The sequence below is a fragment of the Drosophila ananassae genome, chromosome 3R, assembly GCF_017639315.1.
Source record: "Drosophila ananassae strain 14024-0371.13 chromosome 3R, ASM1763931v2, whole genome shotgun sequence".
In the NCBI taxonomy this organism is placed as follows: domain Eukaryota; kingdom Metazoa; phylum Arthropoda; class Insecta; order Diptera; family Drosophilidae; genus Drosophila; species Drosophila ananassae.
The window spans coordinates 4963108-4981444 of NC_057930.1; the positions used below are offsets into that span (position 1 = coordinate 4963108).

The 18337-nt window shown below is 39.4% G+C and overlaps 2 protein-coding genes across 2 annotated transcripts; one reads left to right on the plus strand and one right to left on the minus strand.

Moving 5' to 3' along the window:
* Nucleotides 1-460: 460 nt before the first annotated feature.
* On the minus strand, nucleotides 461-1415 carry LOC6505410 (60S ribosomal protein L21). The gene is made up of 3 exons (XM_001966872.4): nucleotides 1363-1415; nucleotides 1135-1275; nucleotides 461-1044 (listed from the first exon to the last, which is right to left on the minus strand). Exon 3 carries the CDS (start codon nucleotides 1024-1026, stop codon nucleotides 547-549), a length of 480 nt encoding a protein of 159 aa, XP_001966908.1. The 5' UTR covers nucleotides 1027-1044; nucleotides 1135-1275; nucleotides 1363-1415; the 3' UTR covers nucleotides 461-546.
* Nucleotides 1416-1465: 50 nt separating this feature from the next.
* LOC6505390 (protein-associating with the carboxyl-terminal domain of ezrin) lies at nucleotides 1466-4264 on the plus strand. Its single transcript, XM_001966871.4, has 3 exons — nucleotides 1466-1597; nucleotides 2044-2329; nucleotides 2384-4264. Exons 2-3 carry the CDS (start codon nucleotides 2114-2116, stop codon nucleotides 4172-4174), a joined length of 2007 nt encoding a protein of 668 aa, XP_001966907.1. The 5' UTR covers nucleotides 1466-1597; nucleotides 2044-2113; the 3' UTR covers nucleotides 4175-4264.
* Nucleotides 4265-18337: the final 14073 nt, after the last annotated feature.

Sequence of the window (18337 nt, forward strand, 5' to 3'; positions counted from 1 at the left end):
CGCTCAGAAAATAATGATTTTCTGATTTTTTAAATCCAAAATATTCAACATTTTAAAAAAATATTAAAATACGGTCAATTTTTAAAATCGGTGATTTAAGATTCGTAGTCCTTCTGGGCGGACAGGCGCTCTCCCACACTAAATTCAAAGTGATGGCCAAGAAAAAGTTCCTTCAGCTTTTGTTTTACTGCATTCTTTTTTTTTTTTAATTAATTTGGAAAAAACACAGTAGAATTTTACTGTGGTGTTGCCAGTTAATAAAAATATTTCTTGCAGACCTGTTTTATAGAAAATTTTCCGTGCCTGGATATACTTAACAATTGTAGCTGATTTGAAAGATGGTCGAAACGCAATATTAGTCTGGAAAAGTCAGAGGAGCTATATCTTTGACAACTTATCTCTAATCAACGGCGATGTTACCACTTTTTTGACCCACCATAAATAAATATGCCATTGTTTGTGCCTTTTGTGTAAAAACTTAATTCATTTCATAATGAAAGACGAGCTATACACAGTTACAAAGTTATCAAATCGTTTTCAAAACACTTAGGCAATAAACTCGTATGGAATCGGAGCCAGAGCGATAGGCTCCTCCAACTTTTTAACGAAATGTGCCTTTTTTGGTTGCTCCGGCTGCCGCTTCAAAGTAACCCACTGGCCCTTCTCCTTAGCTTCCTTTAACAAGCGCTCGTTCTCCTTGACACGACGAAGAAAGTCCTCCCGGCACTTGGAGTGGTGGATGTGCTCAATGCGCACGTTAACACGCTTAGCTAGGATCTTTCCGCGCACCCGTTTGTTTACAATAACTCCAACAGCGTGTTGAGTCACATTGAAGATACGACCAGTCTTGCCATGATAAGCCTTGTAAGGAAGGCCCTTTTGAACGGCACCATGTCCTTTAATGTCGACGATGTCTCCTATCTTAAAAACGCGCATGTACGTGGACAAGGGAATAACACCATGCTTGCGAAAGGGACGAGAGAACATGTCCCGGGTGCCTCGGCGGTAACCTTTAGAGTTCGTCATTTTGCTGCGTAAATATCCCTGTAAGAAAACAGACCGTTAGAAAGCCGAAAAATCCTCCCAGTTATGAATTAAAACATAAATATGGGTATTATTTCGAGAACTGCAAACCTTTTAATATATCGACGTCCACGCGGTCGTAAGTCTGGGGAAAAAGAAAGAAAAATGGCTACTCTCCTAGTGCTGCCACATCTCTGAAAAGCAGTGACGATTAAACAGGGCTGCATCAACCAGTGCTGGAAAGGAACGATACTATTTGTGATATATTACATTATTATTGTGATATGATACATTGTTAGGGTTACTATTTATATTCAAGAAAAATAAAATAAAGTTAACCAAAAAGCAGCGATGTCGTGATAAGGAATTCTGTTTTTAAAATTAGGTCATCATTTATATATTAGGCCGATGCTTATTAATCAATGATAAAAAATGAGCTAAAAATTCCGGAAACGCCACACACGCCCTATACTCGCGCATTTTACAGCACACCAATCGAAACATTTGAAACACTACATCAAGTAAAAAAAAAATAAAATTAAAAACAAAAAAAATATTTAACTTCGTTTTTAACGTAAGTTGTATGTCACAAAGGAAATGTTTAGAGAATGCGCACAATGTGGGACATTCATTTTTCCTATGAACATAAGTTAAATTATTTCCAAGCCATACAGGAAGTGTTAATTATATATGTACATATATTTGAAGTTATGTATGTATGTAAATATATATAAACAAATCCGTATACACATACATAAATAAATACAACCCAGCAATTGCCTGTACAACTTTTTTTTACAATGTTAAATTATTTTATTATTTTCTTAACACCACCCGATCGAAGAATAGATGCAGGACCCTTTCTCTTATCAAGTCTGTTACCCACTTTAAGGCCTTCAAAGAGAAATCCTTTTTTTTTGTATTGAAGAAAATAAAGCACGAAATTCAGTATTTATTTGATATTTGCAAAATTGTATTAGCTTAGCCAAATTTAAATATTTTTTTTTTTTATAATTGTAGTATATTTTGGTGCACAAATGTGCAACGGCGTCACGCTTCCTGCTAAATTCTTTCCGGCTACAAAAGCACTATGGGTAATGAAAGCAGCAGACTAAAGCTGAAGGGCATAATTACCGACAAAAATGTGGTGCAGGAAAACGATTTCTGGACACTGTATAATGCCGAGTGGCCCTCGCCCGTAGGCGTTGAAGGACACTGCCAACTTTTATCGATTTTTGAGGAAAAAACTGTTGTATCTGGTGATTTGTGGGCGAATGGCCCAGGACCCGTGGAAAGAGCAATAAAGGTGAGAGACGCCTTTTACAAAAAATAAAGTTATTCAACAAATGCGTTATTTCAGAATTTTATGGTCTACCGACATCCGTACATACTAAGATATGTTGCAACATGGGAGCAGTCTGGGCTTAAGCTCCTTGCCACAGAGCGGGTCACCCCGCTTAACGACATTTTGCTTCAGCAAAGCAACATTCAAATTTGCCTTGGGCTGCGCGCAATATTGTGTAGCCTCATATTTCTGGTAGAAACAGCTTTAGCCAGACATTTTAATATATGTACGAACTCTGTTTATGTGACTGATAGTGGAAGTTGGCGTCTGGCAGGTTTTTCATACGTATGGGCAGGCAAAGATTTCAACAAGCGCTTGCTAAAATGTATCCCTTTACTTTTCGACACAAATAATAGAGGAGAAAATTTTGAGCAGTTCGCGTTTGCAACAATGTGCGAAGAGATTTTAAAAAAAAAACTTTCTGATGGGGCTGATATCCCTTATGTTCGTGAGTTTCGCGAATATTGTAGGGCACATTTAAAACATCAAATCAGCGAGCTTAGACCAAAACTTTCTGCGGTCTTACTGCACCCTTACTTCAACCATGAATTTGTGGTTATACATTCTTTTCTTTTTGAATTGCCGCTGAAATCAATTCAAGAGCGACATAACTTCTTTTCAAATTTGGTGGAACGCCTGCGATGTTTTGAAGAGAAAATGGTAGCATCCCAATTAGCTAATGACTTACTTTCTCGGATGGTCCTACTGGATTCCACGGCACAGCAGTTTGTTACTCCCTATGTGCTACGTACAAAATCTTTAGACAGAGATACATCATTATTTACCCCTGAGACTTACGTTCAATATTTATTGCCGCAAATACTTAAAATGTTTAGACTAAGGGATGCTCAGATTCGGTTAATTTTATTAGACTACTTTACTGAATATATTTGTCTTTTAAGCGAAGATCAGTTGCAAAGTGAAATTCTTCCGCAATTACAGCTTGGTATGAACGATACAAATGAAGTTTTAGTTACTAAGACAGTGAGGTGCATCGCTGATTTAGTTCCCATTTTGGGAGCAACAAAAGTACTTGGCGGTGATCGTCGCAGATACTTTTCGGATGGTCGTCCTAATGCAGCTGTGCCCTTAAAAAGTAATGCAGAATTATTAGAACCGCGTTCAATTACGCCTTTAATGAACATTAACTACGTAGACGCAGACGACAATGAATTGGTATCTGGGAGTCCGTTGCCGTCTGACAAAAATCATACTTCGTTACCGCTTCGCCTTAGTCCCGACGGTGGCGAGGACGAGCATGAAGTAATGAATTTAAATGATAAATCATTTGAAATTACTTTTAAAACCAATCTTGAAACCAATTCTGTCAAATTTCCTGATGAGCTCAAAAAAACTACACTTAATTTAGGTGAGGAGGATGTTTGGTCTGATTGGGAAACTACAGATGAAGCCCCGAGTTTGCAAGCCACCAGCAGTCATCCATCTCAAGTTGAAAAAGTAGCTTTCACGGAGTCTCATCTTCGCTCAATTATTTCGAAAGATTTAAATTTGTTGCCGTCTCAATTAGATTCAAAGAATATCGACGATCTTAGCGCGTTGGATATACAAGTACAATCAAAGGCCCAACCCCAGTGCTTAAGTGAAGTTGATTACTTCAAGGACATGGAGCCCGTTATCCAAAGATCAAGAAGAGACAGGAAAACTGCGGGACCGGTTGAAGTAGACTCCAGCCGTTTTGATGCTGTTCCATTATTCACTGGTTCAGATATAGATAATACAGACGTAGGCTGGGGGCATAATATAACGGATGAAGATATGGGCATTAATGTCACCGGCACAGCCTAAGTTGGTTTTCATTAAGCTCATTTCTCCCCAACGATAAACCAATTCATCAATGTTTTTAATGCAATGAAATAAAAATATGCATAATTATTATTTTACCGTGACTTTTCTTTAATGCAAATTAAATTATGGTGCTGAAATCACAAGTTTTAATTTAAAGCAAGAACGGAAAGCTAACTTCGGACGAAGCCAATATTGATACACCCTTCAGTTCAGAAGCATTTATTTTATTAGATATATATTGGATATAGGATATAAGATAAAAAAAAAAAATTGCAAAATGCACTATAAAAAAAATTTTCTAAAAATAAAAGGAATGAAGGATGGAACATTTGAAGTCAATTTGAAGTTCCAAGGGCATGGCGGCGGAAAAAAAATGAATTTTCGAATGAAAACATAACATCGATGAGAGATTGGGGGAAAAGTATTGTATATGTTGCAGCACCGTTATTTTCCGACATCGTATTAGCACAGCGAGTTTCGGTTTTGCACACACGACGACCAAATTGCAAGTGTCCCTGCCTGCGTCGTCCCTTCTTCTTTCTATCCTTACCAACGAACCACACTCGGCGACAGCGACACTACACTGTCGCTCTGCTAAAACGACAATTCTTAAAGCGACAACACACACACACACAGAACCAATCACAGTGCAATTAATGACTGTGCAATATTCCTATAAGGATGACATTAGCATACCCTAAAAAAAATGTTTTTTTACCATACAATCAACTTATAACAGTTTATTCAAATATAACTTCTCATTTCTCATCAAACTTTATAATTTTCATTACAAATTACATCTTCAAATATCTGTGTTTTCTTTCTTAACTAATACAAATTGTTTTCTTTGACATAGCTTATTATTACATTATCATTAACCATTCAGCTTTTACATTATAATATCTAATGCGCCACACGCCATGATCAAAACAATTGTTTCCCACTTGTGCTTACATTAATATTACAAATTTCATTATTAGCCCTTAAGGCACCTTTACTGTCTCTTGCAACAGTTTCTCTTTACAAGATTTCAATACTGTCTCTTTCAACAGCTTCCTTTACATTACTGTCTCTTTCAACAGTTTCCTTTTCATTACTGTCTCTTTCAACAGTTTCCTTTACATACTTTCATTACTGTCTCTTTCAACAGTTTCTGTTACAATTTTTTCATTACTTAAATCCTTATTACAACTTTCAAATTCAACTGGTATTTGTCCATCTGGCATTTTTCTAATGTCATCATGAGGATATTTATATTTTCTATTATTTGTCAAAGACCTGAGCATATATCTATGCCCCTCTAACAATTCAGTTATTTAAAAAGGCCCCCTAAACTTTGGACTTAACTTTGTTTGATGCCTCTCTTCATTTTTTAACAATGCGAAATCTCCAACCTTGCATCCTACAACTTTAGCCTTCTTTTTATCAAATTGCTCCTTGTTATATTCTGCTGCAGCTAAAAAATTTTGACCTGCTCGTGCTCTAACCTCAGCCAAGTCGACCTCTTCTACCATATCGCAGGGTGGAATCAATCCCAATGGGCGGGCCACTTTACCTATAAACTATTCTAAAGGGCTTGCCTTTGTCACACGACTAACCGTACAGTTCAAAGCTAATTGAACTTCTCCTAAGCCATCTTCTAAGGCCAAGATCGATTGCTACTTTCAACGGCAGTTAATAAGTTCTTCAAGGTGCTCATAATGCGTTCAACTTGCCCATTTGCTCTACTTGCACCTGTCGCAATCAAATGCAATTTAATTTTTTGTTGTGCACAAAACTCACTGAATCTTGTGCTGGCGAAACATCTGCCCTGATCTGCTATCATGCGGTTTGGTACTCCAAACAGAGAAATAGCCGAAGTGACAGCATTTATGCAATTTTCAGCATCAATTTTAAGCGTGTGGGTTAAATAAACAAATTTTGTAAAGGCATCCACCTGGACAACGATATACTCCTTTTGATCAGACTTGCCACTCAACTTTCCAGTTATGTCAATGTGAATGGTGTGCCAAGGTGTATTTACTTTTGGTATTGGATGAAGACTTGCTTGAACTTTACCCGAAGGAGACTTTGACATTTTACACGTAATGCAGTTATCAACAAACTTCCGAGGCATGTACTTAGGCACGTTATCGAACCAGTAAAAGTCATAAGCCTTATCTAAGGTCTTCTCCCATCCCAAATGCATGATGGTCTCATGGACCTGATTTATTACGGACCATCTAAATGATCGAGGAACAATTGATAATGATCGAATTCTACCATTTCGCTGAATTTTTCGATATAATATTCCTGCTCTCAACTCATTTTAGCAAGTTTTAGCAATGTCCTCAGTCAGAGAATTTTCTTTCAATTTACCCACAATATTAACAATAAAAATCGCGCATATGATGTAAATAGCGAAAAAAAGCTCTCGTTGGATTTTCGCTATTTATAATTATGTGCATGAGACCCGAAAAACCGGCATTCCCAGATGTCGTTAGGTGGCAGCCCCACTTCTGAGATAGGTTGCACTCGGCTAAACACCGGATCGACTGAACAATAACGATTACAGAAACAAACACAAGATCAGAAAACACTCACACCCCCAACCCGATGACGACCCTCCGCTTTTCGCAACGGACACGAATTGGACAATGGAATGTGAGGACCCTAATGGAGCCTTCCAGACTTGCGCAGTTTGAAAAGGAGATGAAAAAATGCAGATCGCAATTGCTGGCATAAGCGAGATGAGGTGGAAAGGCAGTGGGACAAAAACAACAACACACGGCAATCTAGTAGTGCACAGTGGGAGCAGTGATGGGGGCAGGAATGGAGTAGGAATATACGTGTCAAAGCAATACAAACAGACACTTATCACCTGGAATCCGGTATCCGATAGAATCATCACTGCTAGATTCCGATGCAACGCTAGGCACATTACCAACGTGCAATGCTACGCCCCGACAGAAGACGCCAGCGATGACATCAAAGACGACTTCTACAATGCCCTCACATCTTCACTCACCAAGAGCAAACGAGGTGATATTAAAATTCTCATGGGAGATTTCAACGCGAAATTAGGCCCCAACAACAACGGATTGGAACCAATCATGGGCCGACACGGTGTGGGGAACACGTAGCAACAATGGCGACAGGCTGGCCGACCTATGCCAGACATTCCAACTAGTCATTGGTGGCACTGTATTCCCCCACAAGGAAGTGCACAAGTACACGTGGACATCACCGAGTGGGCATACACGCAACCAAATTGACCATCGACCATCTGTGCATAAGTAGGAAATGGAGACACTCCCTTAGCGATGTACGGAACAGGAGAAGTGCGTCAATTGACAGTGACCATGAACTATTAGTCGGAGAACTTTCAATCAAGCTCAGACGAAGTCACACTGCCACCAGAAGAAGCACAAGAAGACCACCCCCCCTGAACTTACACCGACTTGGAGACCCTGTCATATCCACCAGATTGGCAACAATGCTACGTGAATAGCTAACACCGCAGCAGATCCACACCTGGGAACACACATGCAGCACACTAAGGAGCACTGCGGAGCACTGCACTAAGGAGCACCCGACAACGCAGGAGCACAGACTGGATCTCGACACGCACATGGGAGCTTATCAGTAGAAGAAATTCCGGGATAAATACAAGGAACTCTGCAAGCTAGTGAAGAAATCAACCAGAAATGACAAAAGAGCACTGATAGATAGGCTTGCAGAAAATGCAGAGGGCGCCGCCAACGCCAACAACATGCGCTCACTATACCAGACAATCAGTAAGCTATCTGGAAGCTACCAAAATCAGAACCATCCAGTACGATATGTCAACGGAACACTCCTTGTCGATGATGATGCCCAGATCCGCAGATGGCGACAACTTTTCTTAGAAATCAGCCACACAGAGCATGCGAGCAGCGCAGATGACGACTTCAGAAGTATTGTACCCAACACCAACACCAGAATTCCTCACACGACACCATCTGTTAGAGAAATTCGTGATGCAATCAGGAAATTGAAGAACAACAAAGCAACCGGAGAGGACGGTTTACCCGCAGAACTGCTCCAAGTTGACACGCTTCTAATGGCCGAAACGTTGCACCCGCATTTCGAGAGCATATGGGAGAACGAGCGAATCCCCCCATCCTGGAAGAAAGGCATCATCGTAAAATTACCGAAGAAAGGAGACCTCAGTGATTGCAATAATTGGCGAGGAATCACCTGAACACCAGCTACAAAGTGCTAGCCACTTTACTGAATGAACGTCTACTGGAAAAAATCGAGCCAACAATACGCGATGAACAAGGAGGCTTTAGGCCACACAGAAGCTGCGTAGACCAAGCGAACACATTACGCGCAATCACCGAACAAGCCGTGGAATGGCGCGCGCCGCTGTACCTCCTATTCATCGATTTCCAGAAGGCGTTCGACTCAGTAGATAGAGCAGCGATATGGCGGGCGCTTGCAAGGAAGGGAGTACCACTCAATATCATAAACATAGTGAAATCTATGTACGATGATGCGGATTTGGCGGTACTGCACAATGGATCAGTGCGCCCTTCCAGATCCTCCACTCCCACCAAAGCAGGATCACCATATGCGGGAAAAGTGTCGAATATGTCGACAGCTTCGTATACCTAGGCACCGTAGTATCCGCAAACGGGGGAGTGGAAAAAGACATGGAGAATCGTCTGAGCAAAGCCAGATCTGCTTTCGGGAGATTGGAACGCATATGGAGAAACCAGCAGATCAGCAGAAAAACAAAGCTGAGAATCTTCAATGCGTGCATCATATCCGTACTGCTGTACGGATCGGAAACCTGGCTGACATCGCAAAGAATGGTACTAGAGCTGCAAGCCTTCGTCAATTAGTGCCTTAGGATCATATGAGGTATATTCTGGCCAAATAGAATAACCAATGATGACCAGTGGCGCTGCACAAACGAAGCACCAATCCAGCAGCAGATGAAGGAAAAGAAATGGATTGGTCATGCACTAAGGAAAGGTCGAGACTGCATAGTTAGGATGACCCTGGAGTGGAACCCGCAAGGAAGCAGAAGAATGGGAGGCCCCAAGCTAACCTGGCGCCGATCAACAGTGCGCGAACTCGCTGACAATAACATCACCTGGGACTTGGCAAAGAGAACAGCGCAGAATGGGGTCCGGTGGAATGCACTTGTGGATGCCCTAAGCTTCCAAGCGGAGTAATAGGAAAAAAAAAAAAAAATTTACAATTTCAGAATCTTTACGCTGTTCGGCCAAAAGCCAATTATCTGATATTTCTGCCAGATTAACTCGTTTTTCTGGAATTTTGCAAGTCAACTCTGCTGAAGGCAGATTTCTTGAACATGAGACATTCTTTATATTGTATGTCAAAAGTAAAGGACTGTAAATACGCCCACCATCTTTGCACTCTGGGACATAGATCCAGTTTAGTTCTTGATGCTTTAAGTGAGTTATAGTCAGTGAAGACAACAAAATTTCTACCCCATAAATAATGGCGAAAATGTTTTATAGACAAAACAACAGCAACAGTTTCTAATTCATAGGAATGATACCGTGAATCAGCAGGAGATGCAGCCTTACTAAAATATTCAACGACATGAGACTTGTTGTTGATTTTGTGTAACAAGATGGCACCGTATCCCTTAAAACTTGCATCGGTATGCAACTCAATAGGATGGTTCGGATCAAAAATTACTAAGACCGGCTTTTGTGTAAGAATGGAAATAACTTTCTGTCTAATTTCTTCATGTTCCGATTTCCAAACAACATCATTCACTTCATATCCCAGATATTGAACCGTTGACTTAACGAAAGAAAATTTTTTTATATTGAATGAAAATCCAGAGTTCGTGAGACAATCAAGAGTAATTTGCAACCTTTTCAAACCATCACTTTTTGTTGCAGCAGCCACCATCGTCCATATAAACGACTACAAACGTATTCGCAATGTGCTACATATACCGCCACTACCAATACCCTTCAACATTACTACATTGTTAATTCTTTTACCAGCTAATACCTTTTGTTTTATTAATGAAAATTCCGCTCCAAAGTCGAATATTGTTATAAACGTCTCTCCTCGATGAACCATCTCTCCTTTGAGCTCAACAACTTCCAACGATGCACTCAAAACCATAACCAACTAGCTGCCTTTAACAGTATTTTCTGCCGAAATTATATTTACGGTTGAACACCAGGCCGATGTGCAGCGACGTCAAGGTCTGCGTTGAATTTTGGTAGCACAATTGTTTTTTTTATTTGTTGCTTCAGGTGTCGCCGATTGTACAGCTTTAATAAGCTCGATCAAGTTTTTATTTTGCAATTCCATCAAAATTCACCATGGTCCTTCAGAATTATTAGGTAGCGAGCCAGATCCCACTTCTGATTTTGCAGCACCGTTGTTTTCCGACATCGTATTAGCACAGCGAGTTTCGGTTTTTCACACACGACTACCCAATTGCAAGTCTCACTGCTTGCGTCGTCCCTTCTTCTTTCTATCCTTACCACCGAACCACACTCGGCGACAGCGACACTGTCGCCCTGCTAAAACGACATTTCTTAAAGCGAGAACACACACACACACAGAACCAATCACAGTGCAATTAATGACTGTGCAATATTCCTATAAGGATGACATTAGCATTCCCATACACTCATGTCAACTTCCCAACATTCTCAGTGTGCGCCGATTTATTTATTTCTATTTATGTATTTATTCTAATAAAAATGACCATTTAATTTCCACGATTTAATCCATATAATTTCACTAAATGACTGGGAATATCTTTCATCTTTTAACTCTATTGATGCTGCTACTGATTCTTGTTCCTGTAGTTTCATCGTCTTCATCAATGAAACCGCCATGGTTTAATAAACACCTTTCTCGTCTTAAGAACAGGAAATCTAGAGCTTACAAAATGTTTCTTAAGTCTGGATCTTTGTTTCATTAGACAAACTTTGTTTACATTCGCAATCAGTTTATTTTTCTTAATAATCAATTTTATAAGCGTTACATCGTGAATTGTAAGGCAAACTTCCAAAATAATCCGAGCTCCGTTCTACAACAACCAATTTGCTAGAATTTACTTCTATCGTCTACAAGCGTTATCTAAAACAAATGCAAACCGATGTATTTTACACCGATTTTAGCAAAGCTTTCGATTCTATTCATCATCGTCCCCTCTTCGGAAACTTTATCTTATTAATGACTTCATATCTATCGAATCGTACGCAGCGGGTTTTGTTCAAGAACATCACATCTCATGTTATAAAATTAACATCTGGTGTTCCGCAAGGCAGTCACTTAGGACCTATTCTGTTTATCCTCTTTGTTACCTAGTTACTTACCTAGTGTCGTGAGCTATGCTTCTACACTTATGTATGCTAATGATGTCAAGCTCTGTTTTTCTTTCTCTGACCACTTCCTTCATAGACATCTGCAATTTGACCATGATGAAGTATTCTTGTGGTGCTCTAATAATGCCTCATGTCATCAGGTACTCACTTGGGAATTACTTTTTAGATCGTGTTTCCTTAATAATTGATCTTTGAGTTCTTTTTGATTACAAGCTGTCGTTTAATGAACATATTTCTGCAACAGTTAATAAAGCCAGAGGAGTACTTGCTTTTATCAAGCGCTGGTCAAAAGAGTTTGATGATCCCTTCACCACTAAAACGTTGTATATCTCTTTGGTTCCACCGATTCTGGAATACTGTTCATGCGTTTGGAGTCCGCTGTATATGGTTCATGAAAGTAGTATTGAATCAGTGCAAAAGCAGTTTCTTTTATTTGCCTTAAAATATTTAAATTGGGACTCAGATGGTCTTCTTCCACCATATCGTTGTCGGCTAAAGTTATTATACCTGCCACCACTGCAGGTACGTCGCACTTGTGCTGGGACTCCTCCTTCATAAAATCATTCTCGGTCAAGTTGACAGGAAACTTTTACTCGAAAAGATACTTTTCTCTGTTCCAAACAGGTCAACCAGGTCGTTCCGACCCCTTTGGTTATTAATTTGCAGATCTAATTTTGCGGATCATGATCCTTTTCGCGTTATGTGTAAAAATTATAACCTATTGTCACATTTATTTTCCTCTGAATTATCCCTAGGTGTAATAAAATCTAAATTGATTGATTTTCTATTAGAATAATTTGCCTAACTCTTAATTATAATTAATTGTACAAATTTTATAAATAACAATTAATTTTTACATTACATTCAACAAAAAACTCATATTATATGAAGAGGGGCCGGTGACGGCCCCTCTTGGTCACCAATTTTATGTAGCCGCCTGTGAAGCTTAGAGTTGTGTATGAATGTAGCATTAATTACGTATGTATGTATGTATATTCATTTTCTATTTTGCAATATTGTTTAAAAAATATTCTTATTCAGCACGTGTAAGAAATTAACGTTACACAGAATATTTCAATGAATCTTTTTATTAATTAAGAGATTCATATTTAATAAACAATTTGTGAAATTTGAACAATTGTGAAATTGAATTTTTTTGAGACGTTTTTATAAAAAAATACAATTTTCGATGAAAGTTTCTTTTTAGTTTGAAATTGAAAAAAAAATCCTTCAGTTAATACCTTGTAAATGATATCTCGAAGACCTGGGTAAAATTTCATTAAAATCGGTTGAGTAGTTTGCTAGAAATCTTGACAATCGACTTTGAAAAAATAGTTTTGAGAAAAACGCGTTTAAAGGTTCAGCCTGCGCTCTGCCTATACTTGACCTCGAGCGTCCGCCTTTTCAAGGCTGTATCTACGAAACTATTAGTCGGATCAACTCGAAAATTAAGAGAAGTATTCCGTGTTATTATTTGGATAAAAGGTCATTAAAAGATATCAATGACCAATATATGGTGACTCCGACGTGATTAAATAATACAATAAACAATTTCACGAACATAAAATAGAACCAGTGCGAATACATCTGATTCTGTTTTGCGCAGTGTCAAAACATGTACATGTATATGTACATTTTTGAACATATACTGCATACAGTGCATCAGTAGCTGAAAAGTATTTATAAATCATTTATGAATATAAATCACTGTGGACGGAAGTCCACGAGGTGACGACCTGCATGCCTAGACGTGCGCGAGGAAACTCTATATATAGCCGAAGAATTAAAAATTTTCTGTATAAATACATAGACATACAATAAAATTTTTATTCGGAACAGTCAATTTTTATCCGGTCCGCTAATTATAACATATGTCGGGAAATGTTGGTCGTTTTTCTCAGTCATTTTCTATTTTACACGCGCAGCGAGTCGCAACAATATTCTTTCTTATGACCGTTCACTTCGGATGGCTGTTCTTGATTGCCTTCCCTTTCCTCTTCCTTCTTTCCATCATTGCGCCACGCTCAGCAGGGCTTTACTCTCTTTCCCTACCGCGCTCTTATTCTAATAAGCTTCTCTCTCTTCATTCTCTCTTCATTTTCAATGCTCATTTATTTCCTTTTGGACCATACACTTAACTTATAATTAATCAGTTAATATTATTTGAATTAAATCTATCTTATCTCCGCCACGGCCTTCCTGACTATAACACGCCCTCGTGTTGCTTTGCATAGTACAAGATTTATCAGAACACATCATTGTCAATATTTTATATTACTTATCTTATCCTTATGATTACAAAGCTTACTTATACTTCAAAACAAATTCAATTGCACTTCTTGTGCCTTCAAGCGTTAGTTTGACGGGATAACACTTCTCAAATTCTCTAGAGTACAAGCTCTCTTCCGTACAAACCCAACCACTTGGATATCCATCAGAGATTAGCTTAGCAGGATAAATTTCTTTTCTTTCACATATCTTAGAGTACACTCTCTCTTCCGCTCAAGCTCAATCATCTGGTTACCATTTCACTCATCATCAAATCATAATTTTAGCAGGCTTCTCACATACAAATCAGAGTACTAAGCTCTCTTCTGCATAAAATGTTTCCCTCGCACCCCTCTTGGGTCACAGATCTCTTGCTTGCACGCACTACTTTTTGCCGTCGTCCAGCTCTTCTTCAAATTCCAAGGTCTCTCGATCTTTAGGCACACTACGCACACTATCATGCGGGTATTTATACACTCTTCTAGTTGTCAGTGATTTTAACAAATATCGGTCACCATCTAGCAATTGTACAATTTCGAATGGTCCCTTAAACTTTGGATCCAACTTCGTTTGGTGCCGCTCTTCGCTTTTCAGCAATACATGATCGCCAATTTTATGCCTTACTACCTGAGCATGCTTTTTATTTACTCTTGCCTTATCATACTGAGCATTCTTACTTATGCCTTCCTTAGCTTCCTTCCTAGCCTTATTCAGATCTACACGCTCTTCCTCATTTACAGTGAGCATTCCCAAGGGTCTCGCTTCTTTGCCAATCATCAGCTCTAATGGACTATGGTTAGTTACCCGGTTCATGGTACAGCTTATTGCCAATTGTACTTCGCCCAATGCTTCTTGCCATGTTCGCTCACTTGCCTCTACAGCCGTTAGCATGCCCTTTAGCACACTCATAACGCGCTCCATCTGGCCATTTGCCCTACTGGCACCCGTTGCTACTACATGAAGGTCAATTTTGTTATTGGAACAGAATTTTCGAAATTCGCTACTCGTGAAGCATCTACCTTGGTCCGCTATAATTCTATTAGGAACACCAAATACTGATATCGCAGACTTTACTCACTGTATGAAGTTTACCGTGTCCAAGTTCCACGTGTGGTACAGGTAAACAAATTTGGTGAAGGCATCAATTTGAACTATTACGTATTCCTTCTCGTCCTTTTTTCCGCTTAATTTCCCAACATCAATGTGCACCGTATGCCATGGTATCTCTACTTTGGGAATGGGATGAGACTCCGATTGTATTTTACCTGACACCGATTTTGACAATTTACATGTCACACAATTTTTTACAAATCTTCGCACGTATTTTGATATTCCATCAAACCAATCGCTCGTAAATCTTATCTAGGGTTTTTTGCCACCCCAAGTGCATTACAGCTTCGTGAACATGATTAACCACCGACCACCTAAATGCCCTGGGTACGACTGGCAAGCATCGTGTCTTCCCATTTCTTTGAATTTTACGATGCAGCAAACTATTCCTGATTTCATAAGAATTAGCTATTTCTTTCTGCATTTCATCACTGTTTAACTCGGTCATGATTTGCGATATGTCTTGATCACGCCTCTGTTCGGATATAAGCCAGTTGTGGGTTATAGTTGCCAAGTCAACTCGTACCTCCACTACCTTACTCAAACTTTCCTGCTCTACTATGGTGACGGGATTCCTAGACAAGCAGTCAACTTGAGCCATTTGGCTCCCTTTTTTATATTCCACCTGTAATTCGAATTACAGTCCGTATATACTGTGAACTTTCTGCCGCTTAAATAATGTCGGAAATTTCTAATCGCACTGAACACCGCCAATGTCTCGAGTTCATTCGAATGATATTTTGACTCGGATATTGTGGTGCATTTACTGTAATACTCAACTACAGGGCGCTGACCATCTACCATGTGCAATAGTATAGCGCTATACCCATTGGCGCTAGCATCCGTATACAGCTCTATTGGTAAATTTGGATCGAATATGATCAAAACGGGATCACTAGTTAGCACCTTAATAATTTTTTTTCGAATTTCCTCATGCTTTTCGCTCCATTCAAATTCGTTTATTTTTGATGTTAGCAGATAAAGAGGCTTCATTACTTCTGAGAAATGTGGGACAAATTTCCTAAAGTAAGATGCTAAACCTATGAACTGTCTAGTTTGTGTGACTGATTCTGGTTTGGGACGTTGGGTTAGTGCTTGTATTTTTCGAGGATTGGGTTTTAGCTCGCCATCTCTTATAAGAAAAACTAAGTACTCTATCTCCGTTTGCAGAAATTTTCATTTTTTAATGTTAAAGGAAAAGCCTGACTATGATAATACGCTTAGAACTGTTTCCAATCTGTCAAATGCTTCCTCTATAGTCTAGAAACAATTAATACGTCATCGATATAGACTACTGCATATTTATTAACCAAATCCCCTAAAGCTCGAACTATGGCACGTTGAAAGACTGACGAAGCGTTTTTGAGGCCAAAGGGCATAGCTAAAAATTCATATTGACCCTCTGGTGTCACGAATGCAGTTCGCTCAACCGAATCGGGGTGAATTGGCACCTGATGGAAGCCACTGGCCATGTCTAGGCTAGAGAAATATTTACCGCCTTGCAGGCGATCTATTTGGTCTGATATTAATGGCAAGGGGTATCTATCTGACACAGTATTTGCGTTGAGTTCTCGATAATCTATGCACAGTCTGTCACTGCCGTCCTTCTTTTTTACAAGTTACATTGGACTAGAGAAAGGGGAGCTACTTGGTCTAATTACATTGCATTCTAGCATTTGCTGAATCTTTTCTCTTACTATTTCTTTCTCACTCTCGCTAAGACGATATGGTCGTCTCTGTACTGTTTTGTTTACATCCACATCTATTTGGAATGCCATCAATGAGAAATTTGGAATATTTGGCCAGTATGTCGTTTAATTTTAACTTATTACTATTGCTTAGCTCCAAATTAACATTACTTTTATAATCTATCTCGTTTACATTTTTATCATTGTTTAAAGACAATACGGTTTGAGTTTTGTAGATATCGAATCTATATCTTTCTAAAGTTACTCCAAAACCAAGCTCAAAAATGTCTTGTCCAATTATCATATCATATTTGAGGCACTTATTATCTACTACGTGAAATGACAATTCAAAATTAAATTCAGAAATTTGTATGGTGGACAGAATTTGCATATTGCTCTTGACAACATTGTCGCCTATGCCTCTCAAAACAATCATGTTATGGATTCTTTTTCCGGCCATCTTGGCACCGACTGTTCCTTTCACCAAAGAGCGTTCTGATCCAGAATCAAAGAAAAATGGAAACTTCTCACCAAATTGAATTGCAGTCCCATTTGGCTGATGTACTGCGCACATGTCTACTCTCCTTTCGTTGATGCTTCGGCTCGCTGTTGCTGTTCCTCTCGTGCACACTGAAGCGATATGTCCAACGCCGCCACACTTGAAGCAAGTTATTGTTGATCTCTCTTGTACCATCGTTGTTCTGTTGTTTCTTTCGCCTTATCTAGTCTCGTTTCGTTCTTCTGTTCTCCTCTTGCGACACTCCATTGCCTTATGTCCAAGTTTTCCGCAATTATGGCATCTAATCGGCGTCTGCATTTTGAATCTCTTTCTCTCGGGTCCCTCTGATCCAGAAAATTCTAAATTTCTGCTGAACGTGTGCGCTGTAGTGTTATCTTGAAGGCTCCCCAGGTTTGTGGTCGTGTTCCCAGTTGTTATTGATTATATCGGTTGGTTTAAAGGTTTAACATATCTTTATTTTATTTAAGGTTTGCTTTGTATTCGGAGCAGCTGTTGTTGCCGCTCCGAGCTCATGGGAGTTTCTGATTTTACAAATTTACTTATGAGTTAAAGGAAGTCTAAGTCTCGTAGCTGCGCTGCCCAAAGCGGCAGCGGAGAGACGTTTATGTATTCTTAAATATTTATATATGAATATATATTTATGTTATGTTCGCTTAGGCGGAGGTATGTGGACATGCATAAGGTCCACTCGTGTTACGTATATGCGGACATATGCACTTTTCGGCGTGCAGCAAAGGCATAGCGGGCGATTCATATTTCGGTGCACTTCGGTTTATGACCGAGACCTTGGATAACATAAACACTGCGACAAAGTGTTACAGTGTGTACCCTTTAAGTACTCTTGGTACAGTGGGTGGTCGATATATATATATATATGATATTAATAGTGCATATATGTGCATATTACAGCGCCTTGAGTTGTTGTTGCAGTTCAGCACGTGTTTTTATGTTTGTGGTGAACGCTACACGCTGCAGTCTGAGGTCAATTTGGGATGCATGGGTCACCCTCATGGGTCATTGATTTCCACTTGGTCAATAACAATGTAATTAGTCGGCTGGAATACACCGAGAGGCATTCATTTGCTTTGGGACGTCCCTTGAGCATGTTGAGCAACACTGCTGCCGGCGTCTCGTTGCCTTCATAGCGTTCCATGAACAATTCTCGGAATTGCGACCAGCTCATTCCGGGAAAACAAATTTGCGCAAGCCACTGCGATGC